General features: G+C 39.2%; 1 protein-coding gene across 22 annotated transcripts in view; it reads right to left on the bottom strand.

Annotated features, from left to right (window-relative positions):
* Positions 1 to 20512, bottom strand: part of SOX5 (SRY-box transcription factor 5) — a 645708-nt gene that overhangs the window by 207336 nt on the left and 417860 nt on the right. For all 22 annotated transcript variants that reach the window (XM_087765890.1, XM_087765888.1, XM_087765887.1 and 19 more), the window contains one exon: positions 12669 to 12879. In XM_087765890.1, the coding sequence (XP_087622016.1) occupies positions 12669 to 12879 (211 nt within the window). The remainder of the gene's footprint in view (positions 1 to 12668; positions 12880 to 20512) is intronic.

Raw genomic sequence — 20512 nt, 5'->3', positions numbered from 1 at the left:
GTCATTTTGTCTTCTGTGGGCCCCCCTTATTTTAAAACATAGGGTCATGCATACTGTGTAACATTCACAGAGTACTGTGTTCCCCCTTTCAGTAACCAGTCTAGCAACAAAATACTGGTGAAAACGGTCATGTAATAACATGATCATCTCAAAAGTACTGCATCTTTTTCTTCAGCAGAAAGAACAGGTTATAGCCTAAAACCCTACGTCATGTATATTATTCATCTAATAATTTTATGGTTAGTTACAGAATTATTCCCAATGACACCTTCTTAATTCCTCTGAACTCAGATAGGATTGGCTTGGCCAAACTTGTAAAGGAAGAATGCATTTTGCCTGGATGTGCGTCCCATAGCCCAAAGCTTCACAGGAGCTGTGAATCAATTAGATGACACAGCAAGAGGAAATGCATAAAAAAGACTTAAAATAAAATAATCTTCAGTGAAATGTCTCCACATTTAGTTAAACAGCATTGCTGATTAAGGCTGTACACGAGCTCAGTGTGGAATCCAGAATTGTTGCAGCTGAAAATCATTAGCGAAAGCCTGCTGTCCTCTGCTTTCATCTTCATATATTAATTTCACATACAAGGAAAAGGAACTATTTGGAAATACGTTGCTTTATTTAAGTCTAGTGTATAGACATCCCAGCAAAAATACATTAACGTGCTTTACACTTTGCAACAAGACAGTGATCTTATAGGATTTGAGTGAATACACAGTAATGACTACAGTTGAAACCATTTTTCTGCTTAGTTGTTGACTTTTTTGCCTTTTTTTTTTTTTTCCCTGGTGCCTGACTCTGTGGGAGATAAGACGCTCAGTTACTGAAATGGGATATGTGTTGTGGGCAAAACAGAAAAGGAAGGAAAAAAAAAAAAAGGTTTAGCAAAAAAAGATCAAGGATGCATACAAAACTGAGAGGTTTTTTTCTTCTTCCATGCGATCTTTGTCTCTAGACTATTTACCTTGAGATTGCGTGGGCTAATCTACAGTACAAAACTAATGCAACATTCCAAGCTGTACTGGAAAAACAGGACACTTGGATAACCACTTCCAAGTCGGGAGATACACTTTCGTTTCTGATAAAGTACTTGGACACCAGTTGTAACTTCAGGACTATATAAAGCCGTGATCATTCTTGCTTGTTGGCAGAGCAACACAATAACTGGTTTTGGGTTTTTTTTTTGAGGTGGGAAGGAAACTTCCTCTTGGGCATACGGGCTGGGCCTTTGCAATTACACTTCCTAGATATTTCAAAAAGATTTATGAGTAATGGCCAAGTAGCACGTGCCATACGCAACCAATTGCAGGCATGGATAAAAACACTGTTGGACTTCAGATCCTCTTCTAGCTGTCACCTCCTGTGCTTCTATTATTTATTCAGAGAGTCAATAATTTAATTAATTATTGCTAAAAGGCTCAGATGAACAACTGAGGTTCATATCCTTCCTTGCATGTTGCAGCATATGAACACGTGTCCTAAACTGGTATTTCTCCCTGACAGGAAGAATCTAGCTCTGCATGTCACACATCTGTAGCTCTCCTTCCTTGTGCTGTACAAACTAGTACTTTCTATACCTTCAAAAGGCAAGTCTGGGTGCTAATTCATGGTGCACTATATTACTTAGAATCAAGTATCTCACCATCCAGGAAATCTAAGCTCCTAGCAATTAATGACTGCACAGATGTTGTTGTTGTTATTACCTTTCAGTTCTCTTAATAATGCTCTTTCTAGGAACAGGCATAATCCCTGTCTGTATCGGGATAAAAAAAAACAATTCACATTGGGTTCTTTGCAAATTCTGTATATTGTGTCAAATGTTGCCTTCTTAAAGCTCTTGCCATATTCAGCAGGAGTTGTGAACTTACATCAGAATCTGGCCCACATCGTTCTGAAGAGTCTATTAACTCTCCCGCACTCAGAAATAAATCGAGACGAGGTTCCTCTCAAACACAATGAGCCTACAATATAAACCATACTGCTCACAACGGGGAAACCAGGAATTCAACTTCAGTCATACGGTTCTCTCTTCCTCCCTCCGACTCACATCAGTAAAAAGGAGAAGAGGGCTAGAAGGATCATTAAATCCCAGGATGTGGCCTGCGCAGGGCCCAACCAGCGTGCAAGCCAGCAGGAGCCACAAAAGGTGTGCGCGCTCCCTCTTTCAAAAACACCAGAGCTGAGGCGGGCAGTGATACATCTCATTCCCGCTCTGCTCACTTTGAAATTAATCATTTTCCTCCAAGTTGAACATTCCTCCCCCCCACCCCCACTTCTTCCTTGCACAAACTTGGGAGCAACCACTCCTATTTACACTAGGCCACAACCCCGTGTTGCCACCTGTCAATCAGAGCTCCATTTGTCTTCAGGAGGGCGAATAAAGAGGAGGGGGAAGGAAGAAAGCGGGAGGACCTCTGCATTGATCAAAAATGTTTGGGGCGGAAAGGAGGGGGGAGAAAGAGGGAGAGAGAGATGGAGATAGATTAGAGGGTAACAAAACTAGAGAGGAAGACAAACAGAGCCAAAAAGAAAAATGTCCTTTGTTCATTTAAATGGCTCTCTGCTCCCAAGTCCTCTGCATGACTAATGCCACGCTGTGGTGTGTAAACCTCTTGGGCACATAACACAAACAAAGCATAACTCGGCCTGAACAAACAAAGGCCTAAGCAACAGTGATTGAATTCATCTTAAAACAACAAATCAATTCTTCCCTATTAATGCCCTAAATACCAGCGTAGGAGCACTGTCCTGTTGTAATAAACAGCCATGTGTTCAATTACCGTCTGTTTTCCCAACTACTGCTCTCTTCAGTAATTACACCATGCAATGCATTCTACACTGACATGATATTAATGTGCTGGGAGGAGAGATCTTAAATATGAATTAAATCAAGGCTAAAGATCTCAGAAAGCCTTACCGAGTCACACAAGTGCTAACAGGGCGTTCTTCAGCAGAAAGCACAGACTCTTCATTCACTTCTTACTTTCATCCCCTGGCTAAAATAATTGAAACGCAAGCTTGAAAGAACTCTATTGCCCCAAAGACTGCCATGGTAAACCTTTCATAAGCTCTCAAAATGTCCACTTCACCTGTACAAGACCACTGCTCAATAAGGAGCATTTCATAAGCATCAGCTTACGTCACATCAGCTAAACAGCAATGACAAAACCCTGCAACAACAGACAGGTGACAGCAAAGCGAGGCAAGAAAAACAAAAGCAGAAAACTTTCTGGACTGAGACAAATACAGGAGAATAAAAGTTTAAGAAAAGGTTTCTTACCCTTTTGCAGAACCGTCAAACAACTTCTATTGACTACTGAATAGCACACAGCAAACAGACCAAACAAAAGATATGATGAAAGACGTATTTACTTGTACAGGGCTCCTTCCCCCCACCTCAACCTTTCTTTCCATTTCATATACACCCACACTGCACCGTTTGCATTGTGTTGTTAAATAACCAATAGCAACCCAGATGAAACAGTGGAAGGGTTTCTATGATGCTGTCAAGCACCAGACAGATGCTTGGCAGTGTCAATATGGTTCTTTACATTTGGGTTGTGCCAAGGTTTGAAATGAAAAATAAAATAGGAATAATAATAATACTGAGAGAGAGAGAAAGATGGCAATGAGTTAGTGCACGGACATGCAATAAATTTTTAAATCAATGAAGTATCGTCCTACCTGCTGGGTTTTACTTCAACAATTTGAACTGTTATGGAAACAGATAAATAAAGCTTTGCTTTTTGCCTGCGTACTGGATTGCAAGAATTTTAATAGAAAGCAAAATCAAATTCTGGGGGTGTAACGACTGCAGATTTTTAGGCCCTCTAGAATAGACTCATAGGTTTCTGCTGCAAAGACATGCCAAGTATGCCTAACATATGAAGTATGACGAACTTCCAAAATCTGTTTCAAAATAAAATGCCCTAGGTGCTGCAAAACTTTGCTGACTGAGGCTTCAGAAGACACAGAAATTTGCACATTTGGAGGAAATCAAATTCTGAAAGCTCTTCTGACTAAAATATTACAGTTTACTCTCAAAACCACAGCGCATAACATTCAGATACATTTAAGTGTCTTTATAACAACTGCTCATTTGTCCTCCTCAGGTCATTAGACACAAAAACACCCCCAAAACCTTTCCAGGTTTTGAAACTCATTTTCATTTGACTAGTTTGAATTTTTTCATTTCAGCTGCCAAACCAAGTCAGGGGAAAAGCTGTTTCCACCTGACCCAAAATGTTTTATTTAACCCTAATTGAAATGTTTTCATTTCTCTTTCAGATTAATCATCTTAAACATCTAAAAACAAAAAATATCATTTCCAATGAAACATTTTGTCTAAAAATGTTGACTGTTCCAAATTTTCTACTATTTTTGGCTAAAATTAACTTGTTGAATTGCTAAACGGTATCAGTCCTTAATCACTATTTAACAGGTTTTAGGGTTCCCCCCCCCAACTCTCCTTTACTCTGTTTTGAGCGCTTTTTGAATGTATACATTACAGTATAGAAATCACACACATATAGCATGTTTTCTCCTGAGGCAATGCAGAAACCACAATACAATGAAACTGTATGAGAAGAAAAGATGACGAAAGGAGGTCTATCTGCTCAGTACAGCTTATTTACAATGCAGGAGATGTATAAATTTGTGTAAAACTGGCAACGTTCAAACCACCTTCAAAACATCAACGTTAAACGGACATCTAACTAATAAAAGTAAGCGACAGCTTCAAACTTAAAGAGTGTTTTTACAAGGCTACTTCATTAGCTAAACAAGCAAGTGGGAGCTGCTGCAAATGTTGCTCCTCGCCATACTAGAGGCTTTCCCTTGCTTCTGGTAAACAGAAGACACAAGACAGCCTTGCGAATCGCTCATGGCACAGACTGAGATCTAAAGCTAATCAGACAGGATGATAGGTCATCTTAATCAACTTCAAAAAGCCTATCCACATGCTCGTCCCAGCTCCTCGCCTCTCCTTCCCTGATCGGGCTCTCGCTCATTTGGCCGTATTTTCCCCTTCCCCCTCCACTTACTTCCCGCAAATTGTGCTGTTAAGAAAGAACACGGGGAGCCCTTCAGGTCTCAGCATCCTGGGCGCAGGTGGTGGGGAAAACTTTGAAGTGAGCTCTCGACGAACTCTAGAGCTGGCCGTGCCTCCTCCATAAGCAGCTCTTATTAAAAAAAAGACCAAGTATCCACTAGAACAAAACCAAGCAGGCCTATTTAATTAGGGCAAATGCTTGATATCCACTTCTTCATGTTAAACCACACAGTCACACAAGCCTGGGAGGTCTGATTAATTTTAATATGCACGGTCGTGACAAGCGCCTCGGGGGTAGGAGAGAGGGAAAAAAAAAATCCCACAAACCCCGCTAGCTCGAGAAATAGGTTTCAGCTAAATGTTGGGTATGTTGCCCAGATTAAGATGTTACTATTCAGCAAGGGCTTGAACCTTTAATATGAGGTACAAGAGGCCTCAGAAACAGGTGGCTCGCTCTTCACTCTTGAATAAATGACATCCCCAAAAGCTGTGGCACATAAGCATCCAGAAAGAGCTGGCACACGCCCTCATGTATATTTGTATATTACCAGTCTGGGTCAGAGGTTTCTCCAGCAGTGATCCAAGGACTGAAATGAAGCTCAGAAAGCTAATGGCTTTTCTGGGGGAGGGAAAAATTGGGGGGGAGAGGGAGGGGCAGGGGAGGGGGGATGGAGAAGAGAGAGAGCGAAAAATGAAGGCAGACTGCAAACTCATCTAGCTGGAATACATTGGAGACAACAGGCACATCAAAATGATCCAGGGCAAGAATGGCAGCAAGTTTGAAAACCCCTATTGAAATTAATCACGGCTATTGAAGAGTCTGGTTACCTGGGGACTTAGGGGCAGACAGGAGCCCAAATAATTATTTTGGTCTTGGTGAACCACTTATATGCTGCACTGTAAAAGATGGGAAGTGAGAGATGGAGCATTTTGCTCTGTCTGCTGCTTGTCCAGTATTATGGGGCAAATGTACCCTGGAAGGAAATTTTAGTTATGGAGATCCATCAGAGAAGACTTTCATTCTAAAACAGGGAGGGGGAGAGGGACTGCATCTTCTCTCCCAAAGCACAAATTTCCTGAATCTCACTTGACCATAATGCTTTCTTCTATATTTAAGATGCTGTATCAGCACCTCAGATGCCTTTATTAAAAGAGAACAGAAAAATCTGAAAGCTACAAACCTTTGAGGATGTAAGCAAGAGAGACTTGGAAGGGAATCTAAGCAAATTTTGAAAACATCCATTGAAATAAACCGTGACTATCGGACTAAACTATTAGGAAGGAAAACACTTAAAAACTGAAGGTGACAAATGAATAAACTTCACTTTGAACAAGTAGCTGGCAGGGCTTCAAACTAGGCTACCTCTGTTCTAGAGTTAAAGCACTTGTTAATAAAGGTTTAAGCCACCGCAGCATTTAACAGTGCCTTCTCTTCACATTTCATAAACTTCATCTTTTAATTTTTTTTAATTATTTTTTATTTTTATCAGCAGTATATGAATGCACAATTCCATATGGCAGGGTCTTTGAAAAAAGTGCATGGAAGTTTGATGCTGGCTTGCTGTACAAGAAAAGACACGTTCTCTGGTGACAGACTGCATAGATGAACGTGGAACCACAGTGCACCTGAAGCATCCTTCCACAGCAGCCGGAGTGTACTAACAAAACTTAAAAGTACTCAACTGCAAAGCATCCTTGTTTGTCCTTCAGCAGAACAGCATTACAAAGCCACTTCAACACGTACTTTGTCAAAGGCATAGTGAAGAACCAAATAAAAGAAATTTAAACCTCAACCAATTAGAATATCCTTAAGCTTTTCCTGAATCTGTTCACTTTATTTCTTCCCACCTCATCAGATGTGATTTAAAAAACAAGAGTCTGCATTTCAAAGGCCTCACTTCTTGTGCCCATTAATGGTCTGCTTTGGAATTTATGGCTTAAGAAGAGGGAGACCTCTTGATTGCTTTACAAGATATGTTGATTAAAAGTTTGATAATATTAGGAGATATTCTGGGATCTTATTTCAACTAGAGAGCCTGAATTCAATATGGTTCACTTTTATAGACTACAGAACTGCTTAAACAACAGCCATTTAAATTACCACAAGAACAGGTGTTGTGATTTATAATGTAAACTTAAACATCAAACACAAATAGCCTTTGGGGGATGTTCAGTAGACAAAAATCATACTCGAGAGGCCCTTCTCATCCCTTTCTTTCCAACAAAGTAATTACTTATAGTATTGCAGCATACTATAATACATGAGGCTCTAGTACTCACATGGCCTGTTAAAGCCCTGCAAACATATATATTACCTGCTTACTAAACACTTGAGATCAATTGTTTCTGCTCATACCACCTAAGGACCAATAGATGGAAATTTTAGAGTAGGAGCAATATTAAACACTATACATACATAATTCTTGTGTGTGAATGTTTATATGTATTTATGTCTAAATATAGATATCTAATACATGCACTTTATATATATGTATATCTGTGTACATGTATTTATATAGAATTCAAAGTATTCATTTAAATGGCCAAACCGAATTGAATTTCAGAGATCCTTACTACAGAAGAATGAGCCATGCAGATGAATGAGCGTACCCACGTGCACACACTCATGTGTGCAGTCTCTGTGATCAGGTAGATGCTCATATGACCTTTTTATCCAGAATTCCTACAAATTCAAAAACATAGATCTGGCCTCAGAAGATACAGTGTGTAAGTTTTAAAGATAAACAGACAGATACATAACTTGTTACAAACATATACTGCCAAAACAGAAAAAGAAGATTGATTCTTAATTAAAAGTTTGGAGATGTAAAGAGCCTGTGAGTACTCTGACTTATTCTAAAAATAGAAGATACTTCAATTGTTTGCCTATTTTTTTCCGGAAGCCAAGCCATACGTTTAGAGGAAAGGCTACACAAATTTCAGAGATTTAATTTTCCACAAGCACAGGCCATAAATTAAAATACAGCAATCCAATCCCATTAATAGTGCAAGAAAAAGCTAAGTGGCTGCTTTGGTCTTTGCTTTCATGAACTTGTGTCAAGCTCAGTGACTTGAAAGAGATTTCCATTTCATTTCTACAAATGAAGAGAACAGACAGACAGAGAGCCTCTGCCATCCTCTGATGCCTTAAGAAAACAGAAGAAAAACATGCCTGTATCTCATTCGCCTAATGATTTTAGCTGCAAAAGGAATCCCATGGTCGGCAGACGACCCTCAGGGCAAGGGCTTGAGGTCTGTCACTGTATATAAGGCTTCTCCAAACCCACTCCATTATCTTCATTATCGTACACCAGGAATAAAAAGGGACTGACTCCTCTTCTGAAGTTCAAGTTAGGACAGAATGTTTCATGTAAAATAACACTGTGTGACTTCAGTAATAGGTTTATGCCTTTGGGGGCCTAATACTAAAGCTGCATATAAGGATTTTCTGCAGAATTTGAGAGAAGAAAAAGGAGCACTATATTAGCAATGAGTAAAATTCCACAAGTTTTAGATTCACTGAAACACTCTATGTCTCTGTGTCAGCACAACTCATTGTCAATCACATACCTTCATACAGCAAGCGTAAAATGGCAAGTTTAGCGGGGAGGGGGAAAGAGCATGGAGCTTTAGAACCAAGTATAAACCCCTATGAAAACCAAAACCATACACATATGCAAGGAGGAAAAGGAAGTGACAAGCTTTTGGAAAGTTCTTCAGAATGAGCAGGTAGCATGGTCTCCTACAGGGGACATTAACCAAGGGCATATATTCCACAAATCAACATGGAAACCATTTATTTGAACAGCGATGCTTTCCTTGTCAGTGCATGTGTGGGTACATGTATGTGCTTACATATATGCATACATACATGTGTGCATTCATGCACTCTGAGCAGTATGTTTTGTAACACTAAGAATCCTTGCCCTTTACTGACAAAATTTACTAAGTATTAACACTTACTATCTAACAAACATAATTTAAGAAAACCATTTACCTTGTATCAATGAAGTTTCTTAAAAACAGTCAGACCTGTTATCAGTATTTTGGAATATCATAGAATCATAGAATCATTTAGGATCTCACTTGTCCTCAAAACCCGTTTAAGAGAAGTCCTTTCCCTGACTGATACGAGGTTTGGATCGAGACCTAAGTTGTCTACCCAGCCCTTCTCCTTTTTCTGGTTTTGAAGATCCAGGCCATTTGAAAGAATGCTTCGAAAGCACATTTCCCACAGTAATTCAGAAGACAATTTCAAACAATAAAAACAGAGCAAACACAGCCCTTTGTACAAGTTCAATAGAGAAATGGGAATCTGGCTCATATCTGGTCTTTGAAAGATTCACAGGAAATTGATTTAATTAAACCTCAGCTACTGGTGCAAATGTTTCCCTTTCTTCCCAAAGAGAAATAAAGTATTGTATTATTGTTGTTGACATAATGCAGCAAAGCTTAACCAAGATTCCTGGTATTCTCCTACAAAGCTCCACAAACTAGCAAGACTAAAAATTATTACTGAAATACACAGTGATCATGCACTGTTGACGTGTTACATACACGTAGTACCAAAGATTCCCTCTTGTAACTTATCTTATTCATGGGGAAATTCATTTGACCTGGATAGGCTGGAAGAGTGGGCTAACAAGAACCCTATGAAGTTCAACAAGGACAAATGTAAGGTCTTGCACCTGGGAAAACATAATCCAGGAGTGTGGCACAGACTGGGATCCACCTGGCTGGGGAGCAGCTCTGTGGAAAGGGACCTGGGGGTCCTGGTGGACAGGAAGCTCAACATGAGCGAACAGTGTGCTGCTGCGGCCAAGGAGGCCAACAGGATGCTGGGTTGCATCAACAAGGGCATCACCAGCAGAGATACAGAGGTCATTATCTCACCCTACTCGGGGATTGTCAGCCCACACCTGGAATACTGTGTTCAGTTCTGGTCCCCACTATACAAAAAAGATGTGGACATGCTGGGGGGGGGTCCAGAGAAGGCCCACCAAGATGATGAAAGGACTGGGAAGCCTGCCATGTGAGAAGGCTGAGAGAACTGGGTTTGTTTGGCTTTGAGAAAGGAAGGCTTAGGGGAGACCTTATCACCATGTACCTGTACTTAAAAGGGTGGCTACAAAGAAGATGGAGACTCCCTTTTTACAAGGAGTCACATGGAAAAGATGAGGGATAACGGGTACAAGTTACTCCTGGGGAGTTTCCAACTGGACACAAGAGGAAAATTTTTCACAATGAGAACAATCAGCCATTGGAATAATCTCCCCAGGGAAGTGGTGGATTCCCCAACATTGGACACTTTTAAGATTCAGCTGGACAGGGTGCTGGGCCATCTTGTCTAGACTGTGCTTTTGCCAAGAAAGGTTGGACCAGATCATCCTCGAGGTCCCTACTAACCTGGGACTCTATGATTAATACGCTAATTACCTGACTAGCAACCAGTGATGACTGACAACTTTAGCACTACATGAAGAAGACACGACAACAAGTAGATTTTCTGCGGGAGTTCAAACAGAGAATATATTGTGCTTGCAGCAGTACATACCTCCTTTAGGGAAAGGGATTCATATTTGTGGAGGATCTCTAAGAACAGTTTTGCCATCTGCACCCAGAAATATATATTTTTTAATTAGCCACTCTAAAAACAATCATGTTGGCTGAAGGGATGGGGGAGGGAGACTTGTCAAAATGATGTATTTGTCCCTGAACCACCTTTCAATGCTCTTATGCAAGTCTAATTTTCTTCCTAGCCAGCTCACCTCTCTGGCCTCCTTTTGTTTCATGTCCCATTTCCCATTCTCTTCTAACTTCTGAACTTTTGTTAGTTCGCTTTTAAGGCGAAAGGGAAAAAAAAAACAAAAACCTTTCCTATTCATTTTTTCCTGGATGGGGAGTAAGCAGAGACATGAATATGGCACCCTCATAATGATTTAACTAGGGCTTAATGAAATTTTCATCACAACCTGCTGTTCATTTTAATGGCCTTTGAAAGACAATAGAACAATGGCTACAGGGAAGAAAAGATTTTCTGTTGCATGCATTTGCAAAACCCAACATTCAGCTGCTCCCCCTCCTCTCTCTCCCAATCTCTTCACAAAGCTGTAGATCTTTTTTTTGTACTGTATATTTTCATTTTAGTAGAGCTGAGATAATGCATAGGCTCTGTAACCATTCTCATGTCTATCTGTGGCCCATCTTTAATGGAGTCTGTGTAGCTTGTACAACCTCATACTCAACAGAGCATTTATACATTGCTCAGAACCCCCTGTTCTTTCCTCTCTCTTATATAAAAGTCTGGTCTCCTTCCCCTCCACCCCAGACCATATGCAGGAAAGATCTTTTCCATTCAAAGGCACAAGGTAGATCATGGCGCTGATCATTAAGTCAATGGAAATGCAAAATAAAATGCTATAATTATATGTAATATTCCAAAAAATGCTTAGACAAATAATTTGTTTCCCAGCAGACTCTTATTGTGTGTTCCAGTCAAGAAGAGAAGACTAATTTACAATCCTGTCATGCTCATGTATGTGACAGCGCGGCTGTGTTTGCATCTGTATTTTCATTCCAGTATGCAAGTTGTCCTAAAATTTTCTTCCAGGTGCTATTAATGCATGCCTCAACACTGAGGTGGGCTCTGAGGGCCATGCTTTTAAACATTTGAGAGAGATTTCTACAACAGGATAGGTGGGTGTAAATGAAAATGAAGTCTTATTACTGTGCATTACGGAATAAGGCTCAATATGTTCAAACCACATCAACTGGCTCACAGTCCCCTGGAAATCCAGCTGTAAATATGCATGCTGGATACCTACGGAGAACATAGTGAGAACTTCATCTTCCAGTCAGGGGTTTGACTCTGCCCCAAATAGGCAGGAACTGAAAATCTTACTTAAAGGAAAGCTGTTCTGTGGGTTCTCAGAGACGAGATGTTTGGTCTTAGTCTCAGCCCACAGAGCACAAGTGGCACAGTCACTCATGGGACATACAGCCTCAAAAAGAAACTGGTTCTCCAGAGATGATACCTACATGGCCAAGGTTGAAACTTGCTGGCCAGATGTAATGCAGAGAATGTACTGTGTCTGTTTGTATAGTGCCTGCACTAGAGATAAATAGAGGATGACATGACAGGACATGCTCCAGACAAAAGCTTTCATGAATTCCAAATTTAACTTCTTACCTTTCAAATAATGACATGCCTACTAGATAATTTTACAAAAAATTGACATTGCTGATAACCCTCCTCTTTGCTCTAGAAATGGGGGAGGGGGAAAGTAGTGCTGTAAATGACCCACAGGCTATTAAAATTACAGTGTTCGCTGTACCCATGTTGAGGAGGTTCCGGTGTCTATTGCAACTGTGACAAAAAGACCATTATGTCAGACAAAGGTTCTTGTTTGGGAAAAGCTAAAAATGTTAGCTATAATGGAATATTGCTGAAATTTACCTCTAATGTAGACAAGAACTATGAGTTCTTTACTTTGAATTTGCTAGCAAGAAAAAGCAAATGGAGCAGAAAATGGGAAGATTAAAAAGTATACGTATCCAAAGAATCTGGAGAAAAGAAAAGAAAACAGAAAATTTTGGCTAGTTTCCCAGGCCTTACCTTCTGGCTCATTTTTGATGAGCTCTTCCATTTTTCGTTGCTTAAGGGTGTCTACAACATCCGCTAGGCTCCCTTTGCGCCTTTCAGGGGTTCCCAGGGCTGTGCTGGACAATGATTCTCCACTCTGACGCCCACCTTCTTCTGCCTTCAAGGGTGAGGTAGATGAGTTGTGCGGGGCAAATGAAGACATCACTTTATTGCCATCAACTTCCTGAAAGGGGAGAAAACCGAGATGAAACATTTCTTTCTTTTCTTAAAGAAAAAAAAAAAAAGATGGAAAGAAAGAACAATCCTTTGTTCTTTGAGTTCATTGCTGTTTGTTCTTCTGTTGAAACCTTTAAAAAGGCATGCAATGCTTCAAAAACACCCAGAACAAAGCCTATCCATAAAGCAAAACCCAAGATTACAGGCTGAAGTGAACAAAGATCAGCTTGCAAGGGAGAAACATAAAATACAGTTTTTCCCTAATTGAGAAGAAGTGTTGTACTCATAGGTTTCCTAATAACAATGGTATTGATTACCTTTAATTGTTTGTTCTTTTACAGCTTTCTTTCGAAAAAAATCTTCAATTTTTACAAGGCCCATTAATTTCCTGACTTTAAAAAGTACTTAATGCCTTGATGGCTAGTTGTTGTAAGAAATGAAACAGTAACCAAATATTAAATGCCCTTCACCATATGACTTCTTTTAACTCACAGTTCAAGTAGTTCTCCCATCTATAAGGGATGAAGCAATTGTTTTCTGTTTTCTAATTCCCTTTCGATTCTCCTCTTCCATCTCATACCTTCATTTCTTGTGAAGACAATATTTTTCACAAAGGTGGTCCTAATGACTTTCACTGGCGGCACAATGGCAAAACGCTGTGACTTCCTGGAGCATACACACAAGCCTCCTCACGTGAGAGTCCACAGAGGTCTACTCATTAATTTTAATGGAAACCAAAACTGGTTCCGGCATCTTCAACCTTGCCTTCATTAATGTGAGAGCCTTCTCCTCCACGCCCCCTCCAACATAAAGCAATGTTCTCTGCATATATTCCTTTCCCCTTTTATGTCTCTTTTATACGCTACCCTTCTGTACACATCTCTGAAAACCTTTTTTTCCCTCTGCTAACATATGCCACCTATACCTTGCAAAACTTGGTTCAATGTCTCCAAACAAAGCTTGCTGCAGAATACACATGCAGCATAACATAATGCTGCAAACATGAACAGGTTTTATTTTGATCGATTCTCCAGAGGTTTTTTTTCTTTTTCATTATTCTATTTCCTTACATTTTTGTATTCCAGATGTTTAATGAATATTATTTCTAAAAAAGTCATTGAACCACCTTGTGATCTGAGTTACAGATTTGGTTGAAAAAGTCTTCATAATTTTTTAATTGTTTTCATTTTACAGGGTATGAAAGTGACACATATTCTGTTGCTAGTGATTCGTGTTGTAATTTTATCTTTTTTTTCCTGAGTAGTTTTTGGTGTCTCTGGTTTAATAAACCCCAATATTTCAGGAAAAAAAAGTGTCTTTTCATAAATAGAACACAAATTGCTAAAAATTATCTCAACAGAATTTGCATAAAGCAAGATGGAAGATAAGAAGTAAGGAATGTATTTGTTTTCACAGACTACTTTGTTTTGGCAAAAAGATTACCTTTAGTTAAGAAAACTTTTAGTGCAAACAGTTTTGAGCAGCTTGAATGTGTTATACTAGTGAATAAATTCCCTAACAGAATCGGATTTAACTGAGATTACAATCTGGGCCATCATATGCCCCAAAAGCCAAACCCAGTGATGTTAATGAGAGACTTTCTACTGACGTCAATGAGCTTTTGACCAAGCCCTAAAAAATTTTCCAACCCTAGTCAACAGAAATGCTCCTGTTTTTTCTTGCAACTCCCTCCGTTTTTGTTCTGCACTTGGAAAATTACAAGTTGCTAACACTGGACTTCAAAAATGAGTTGGAGCCGAATGTAATTTTTTTCACATACATAGACCTGAATAAACTGGTTTTTCACACTGATCTAGATGAGCAAAATAGTTAACTTCAGCATCAGTTCCGATTTTCTCTAACATTCAAACCTATTATCACCAAGTGATAATTTTTTTCCTACAGACAAGGCCAAAAGAGGAAATATCTTGAAAGCTGCTTTCTTATTCACACTTTGAAGACAGATAAGCCAAATACCATCCTTAGTTACAGTTCTTAAATCCACTTACACCATCAATTATGTATAGGAACAGTATCATTCCTAATTTCACCAGGAACTAGTTTCTTGTTTGTATTCCAAAGTGGGCCCCAAAGACACTCGCTTGTGTTTCGGTGTATGTCACACATTGGTCACAGACACAAAGTACTTGCAACAGCTGCCTAAACCTCAGGAGTCATCATTGCTTCTTCTGTGTACATTTTGGGTACAGGCAAGTGTTTTTATATGTACAAATATATTCTGAGCACATGACAAGTTTGTTATAAGAGAAGGAAGCATAAGAACACAAGATTGAATGTATATAAGGTAATACAAGGTGATTTTCAAAATCACAAATTGCTTGGCATTCAAATGGAACCCACAAGTATTTTCAAAACTACTAAAATTTCCCTGCCTCTTTTTCTGGGGAAAGGAAGTGTGATGGGGAGAGGACAAGAGAGCAGTTTGTGGGTAAAGCATCATGAAAGGATCCTGGATGCTCAATTCCTTGTTCTCCTACATGTTCTGTGTAACCATGGAAAAAGTCACTTTTGTTTCTGTGTTTCAGTTTCCTACTTGTAGAACAGGTACAAAAGAAGTAATTTCTTATATTGTAAAGGTCTTGGAATGGTAAACTCATTAATAACACAGAGATGCCCTGATACTACAATGTTGGCTGAAAGCATTTATATAGTACCACAGTTAAGAAGACCTCATAGCTGGACAAAAAAAGGAAAGGGAAGTGTTCTACACAGGTTTTTTTAAAAGGTAAATTATATATTAAAATACACATCTAAGTAATCATCCCCAAAACAAAAATGTTTCCTTAGACTGCTCTTGTTATGTGTGCATGTATGCAGTGTTTGCATATCACATACATGGGCTATTTATACACTTGTGGGGTTTAATATACACTCCACTTAATCAAAACACATATACAGTAGGGGAACAGCTGCAATCACATCTCAGTGGGCTAAATTACGGTACACCAGTGAATTATTCATTCAAAAAGATCTGTAGCAATCACACATTCATTGCGTGATTTGCAACCTAAGAGGAATCCTCTCCTTTCCACAGCAGCAGACGAGCGTCCACATCAGCTACTGCTGCTGCGAGTTCTACGTGTCTCCTCTAGCACATCAGCTCCAGAATCTGCCTTCCCCCCTCGTCCAGGATCTTTTTATTCTGTCATTCAGAACAACCACCTGAAATGCTCAGCTGTTATCCTGGCCTTCGCTTTACGTCCCTCTGTTTCATTTTGCTCTTTCTTATGTCATTACTGGCGAAAGTGAAAAAGAACTTCCGACGGTTCTGGATTTTTACTTTAATCACGTAAAAAGAAAGGATACTTCCACATAAAACCTACTCACGTCAATGGTTGTATAAAGCTAAAAAACTTTTAGCAAAGGAACTCGTCTGATATTATGTATGAGAGTTTAACTATCCCGCTGAAAACACTCAGAGAATCCTTAATGGCAAGAAAGATATGTCAGCAACGGTTTAAAATTAATCCCCTGAGAAGGAAGTTCCCTCCCAACAAGTGAGATTTCGCAGGTTCCTTTTTTGAAAGGACAAATTCACATGACTTTTCCAGTTAACTGAGAGAAAAGCAACAACACTGTGAAGCGTGGTATTAAAGAACCTAAATATCTACTACTGACATTTTAAAACGAAGTCCATCAAGCCACACGCAAGACCTATCTCTCAGTCACCTAAACAGTGGAAAAACAGTCTCTCTTTTACCAGAGAACAGTCTGTCTCAGCCGCGTAACCATTTCACCTGTTCAAGTTTGATTACATTCCAGCCTCTGGCACTGTTAATCCTGGTAACAGTTTTATGCAGTTAGCAGCTGCTTCATGGATGGGGCTCTATCATTCATTTGCATTGCGAATTGCTCTGCTAATGTGTGCTGGCACAACATTTCGTCGAACTCTGAGCTGGGATTGTACTCACCAACACCTGATGCTGCTGCTTCTTGCTCTTCCCACTTCAGAAAGGCAGACAGGGACCTACACAGATCCTGCTGAATCAAACACCCTAGGCCCTTCTTTCCCCCACAACAACAGCAACAAAAAAAAGGACCGGCCCGCGCTTGGCGTCTTCTGCTTCTGGTCCGAGCTAGAATCCACAGGTAGACTTGTTCATTTACAAGAAAGGTGCCTCTATATTGCCAAACAGCTTTCCACCTATGGAGGAAATACCTCTTCCAAGGTTTAATGATAAAACAGGCTTTTGCCCTTTCAGGATGAGGTCAATAATCTTCCTTTGTTAATCTTGGGCAAGCTTTACTTAATCTAGCCCCCTTGTCACCTTTGTGATTGACAGGAAAAGTCATGTCACTGGACAATGGACTTATCCTCGCTGAGCAATATCTTTTTTAAAGATTACACAATGTTACCCTTGCTCTCATAAAAAGTGCAAACACTTTGCTGTTAAAAGAAACTATTCATTCCAACTGTACCTTTCAAACTGTCTCTCTCCCTTTCCAGGGTCCAGCTGAGGCCTATTTCAGGTCTACAGAGGGACAGTGAAACACTTAATGAAAAGAAAGAGGTTGTACTCGGTAAGATTTCCAAAATATCTCCTAGTGCTCTAAATAGATCTCAGCTTCCCCTTCCTCATCTAGAGATGCACATTATTCCTATCTGCAATTAAACTCAGACAGAAAACTCTGTTTCTGTGACATTAAAATTTTGTCCCAAACCAACCAATAATCGAAGCAGAAGAAAACTCAGAACTAAGTCTGAAACTGTTAATTACCACCATATGGTATGCAAGGAGGCTGCATCTGCAGCAAAAAAAAAAAAAAAAAATTATTATGAGAATCAAGCCTCTGGCTTTGCAGCCAAAAACACCTGGAGTAAAATACTTGTGTCTTTAAAACAAGCACTGATATTGTCTGATTTTAAGAAGCCTGTGATCCTAAAAGCAACCTAACAGGTTCTTTTTTCAAAGCTGGAATTTTGCCCATACTTTGCTCTTTTAGAATATGTAAAGAAGATACGAAAGCAAATTTTTTGCTCTGTCTTCTACTTTAGACATGTAGGCCTATCTATTTTATAGTCTCCATAGTGACCAGGAAGCTGGTAACAGTATGACATAAGAGAGAATCAGAAAACAGAATACTTCACACTTGTGAAGACAAATTATTCTGAACAAGTTTAGTACTGTTTGCTATTTATTTTACCTAATAAACTTTTAGGAAATGAATATCTATGTTTAAGATTCAACAGCATGGATACTTCAAGCGAAAATCTGAAAGCCATAAAGACACCCCCAATGCTCACAGGAGGTTCACCAGCAATTATGAGAGAAACCAAACTTGACATTTCCAGTATGCTTTAAGGTTTAAAGAAACAAACATACACACAATATTCACAAAGAAAAAATAATGTTTTATTTTTACTTAACCTTCCATTTACAATCTTTGCCTTAATTAATGTAATTAACTTACTTTAGGACCGTAAGTGCTACCAGCTTTCAATGGGAACAGTATCTTCAAATCACTTAAGTGATTTGGAAAATTCCTTCTACATTCTATGTCATAGGGGCTGTAGGGCAGATATTACCATAAACCTGTATGGTTTATAGTGGCTGTCAATCTGGCACCTTCAGGAAGATGAAATACATATTCCACAAGGTTTCCCAGTGGACACCGTTCTTTGTACACATTAGAATTTCTTTGCTTCTATCTTACACATAAATAGGTCTTTTGTCTATAGGTTTCCTTCATGGAGCAAAGTTGTTCATCAGTGGTGGAAAGGAATGATCCCAAAGAGATTTAAAAGAAACTGGAGGACACAGTGAGAAAAAGGGAGACTTTGTAAAAGGGCATAGAGGGAAAAAAAAAAGTGGAAGAGGATAAATACACCATTAGGAAGTAAGAACTGACAAGAAGACATAATCCAAAGAGGGATAAAAGAGATGTCGAAAGTTCTCACATAAACAAACTTAGAAAGATGTACATCCACAGGCTATGGTTCTGCAATTAGATCCATGCAAATCGACAGCTATTCTTACACAGATTATTCCCCCCCCCCCCCCCCGACTGTGGTTTTAATGGTGATGCGGAACTGAAATGTAATGGAGAGTGAATAAGTCGATGAATGGATCTGAACAGTCAGATGAAGAGGTCACCATGGCAGAGAAGTAAAAATTTTACCTGAATTAGGTGAACTAAGCACAGTAAAGAGAGATGCACATTTTTGTCTTTTTACTATGATCATGCTACAGTCAAGCGAAATAGATTGAAGTCAAATTTTGTTTTGGCTTTGGTGAGATGATGTATTTGGGACTCTCTGATCCATATTTTGGAAGTACTACCAATTATGAGACTTACGGAATCCTGATCATATCTAGCTCTCCCTCTAAAATGTTAATACTTTGCTTGGTACTGGCATTTTTTTTTTCAATTTTTTTTTTTTTTTGGCAGTCGTTACTAACTCTTGTCCTTCAGGTTGTACTTATTTGACGTCAAGAGCTGTATCTAATTAACGACCTCTTTTTGATGAAGCAGAAGATATACTGGCAGAGGTTTCAATGGCAAGACTAACAGGTACTCCCAGTGTTTGACATCTACAAACCTAGTTGAAAATTATCTGAAGCTCAAAAAGAAGTCCATCTGCTCTATGAACTCTGCTACATCAGATACTTTCCCTTCTTCTACCTTCTTCCTCCACATAGAAAACTGAGACAATAAATATTTCCTGCAGCTTAGGGCATTTTATACAATTGATGTAAAAAGCCTAGAGATTATTGGACAAAAGCCTCATGGCAGTCGTATTTTCATTTTTATTGATACAATAAATACTCAGCTCTTACATTACTCTGTAGTGCGCTACACCCCAAATACCTGAAACCGGAAAGCAGGAACTCTCCCACATGTCAAGCGCCACCCCACAATATCTCACAGTAACGCTGAAATGTACTTTGATTTTTTCCAAATACCATGGTACTCAGACTGCTGCCATAACTGCATGAGCAAGAGAAAATTTCAAGTATTTCCAAGGTTTGGAGAGGAGTTGTAAGAAACTGTTCAGTTGTGTTCACACAAAAGGAATAACTTATAATCCGTTTTGCATTGATTTCCAACTTTATCCTCTGTGATTTACAGAACACAGGAGCAGATTTTTCAAGGATTTAAAGTATCTAAAGATATAAGGAGATGCCTAGTGGGATTCTTGAAAATGCTCAATAATACGTATTCATTTAATTCCCACTGATTTCATTATAGGTCCATGAAAATAAAGAGTTGGAATCAGCACAGTGCAACTGGCTGACTCTCTGCACTTCTTCAACAGACCATTATCAGACTATCTACAGTACAGAGCACAATCTGATAACCCATGCTTTAAGACAAACATTTCTTCTCCTCTGGCTGTTCTGCATTCCAGCCCATCCCCAAACACACAGCACAAGTTTACTATTTCTTACTGCTTATCCCACCATTTCTACTTGATTTATTACAAATCAAAGAATTATATGCAAACTGTGGATCTGTTTGTAGTAAAAACTATATCTAAGAAAATGCTGTGAGTGGAATTTTAGAACCGTTTTATATTGGATTTCTAACACTATTTTTAAAAATTATTTTCTTTTGTGCTACAGATTTTGGTTTTATTTTTAGCCCACCTCTTTGTCCTATTTTTCGCAATGAAGTGT

This window comes from Nipponia nippon, unplaced genomic scaffold (genome assembly GCF_047370975.1).
Source record: "Nipponia nippon isolate SJK-2023a ecotype South Korea unplaced genomic scaffold, ASM4737097v1 scaffold_3, whole genome shotgun sequence".
In the NCBI taxonomy this organism is placed as follows: Eukaryota; Metazoa; Chordata; class Aves; order Pelecaniformes; family Threskiornithidae; genus Nipponia; species Nipponia nippon.
This window is presented reverse-complemented; position numbering and strand designations above follow the sequence as displayed.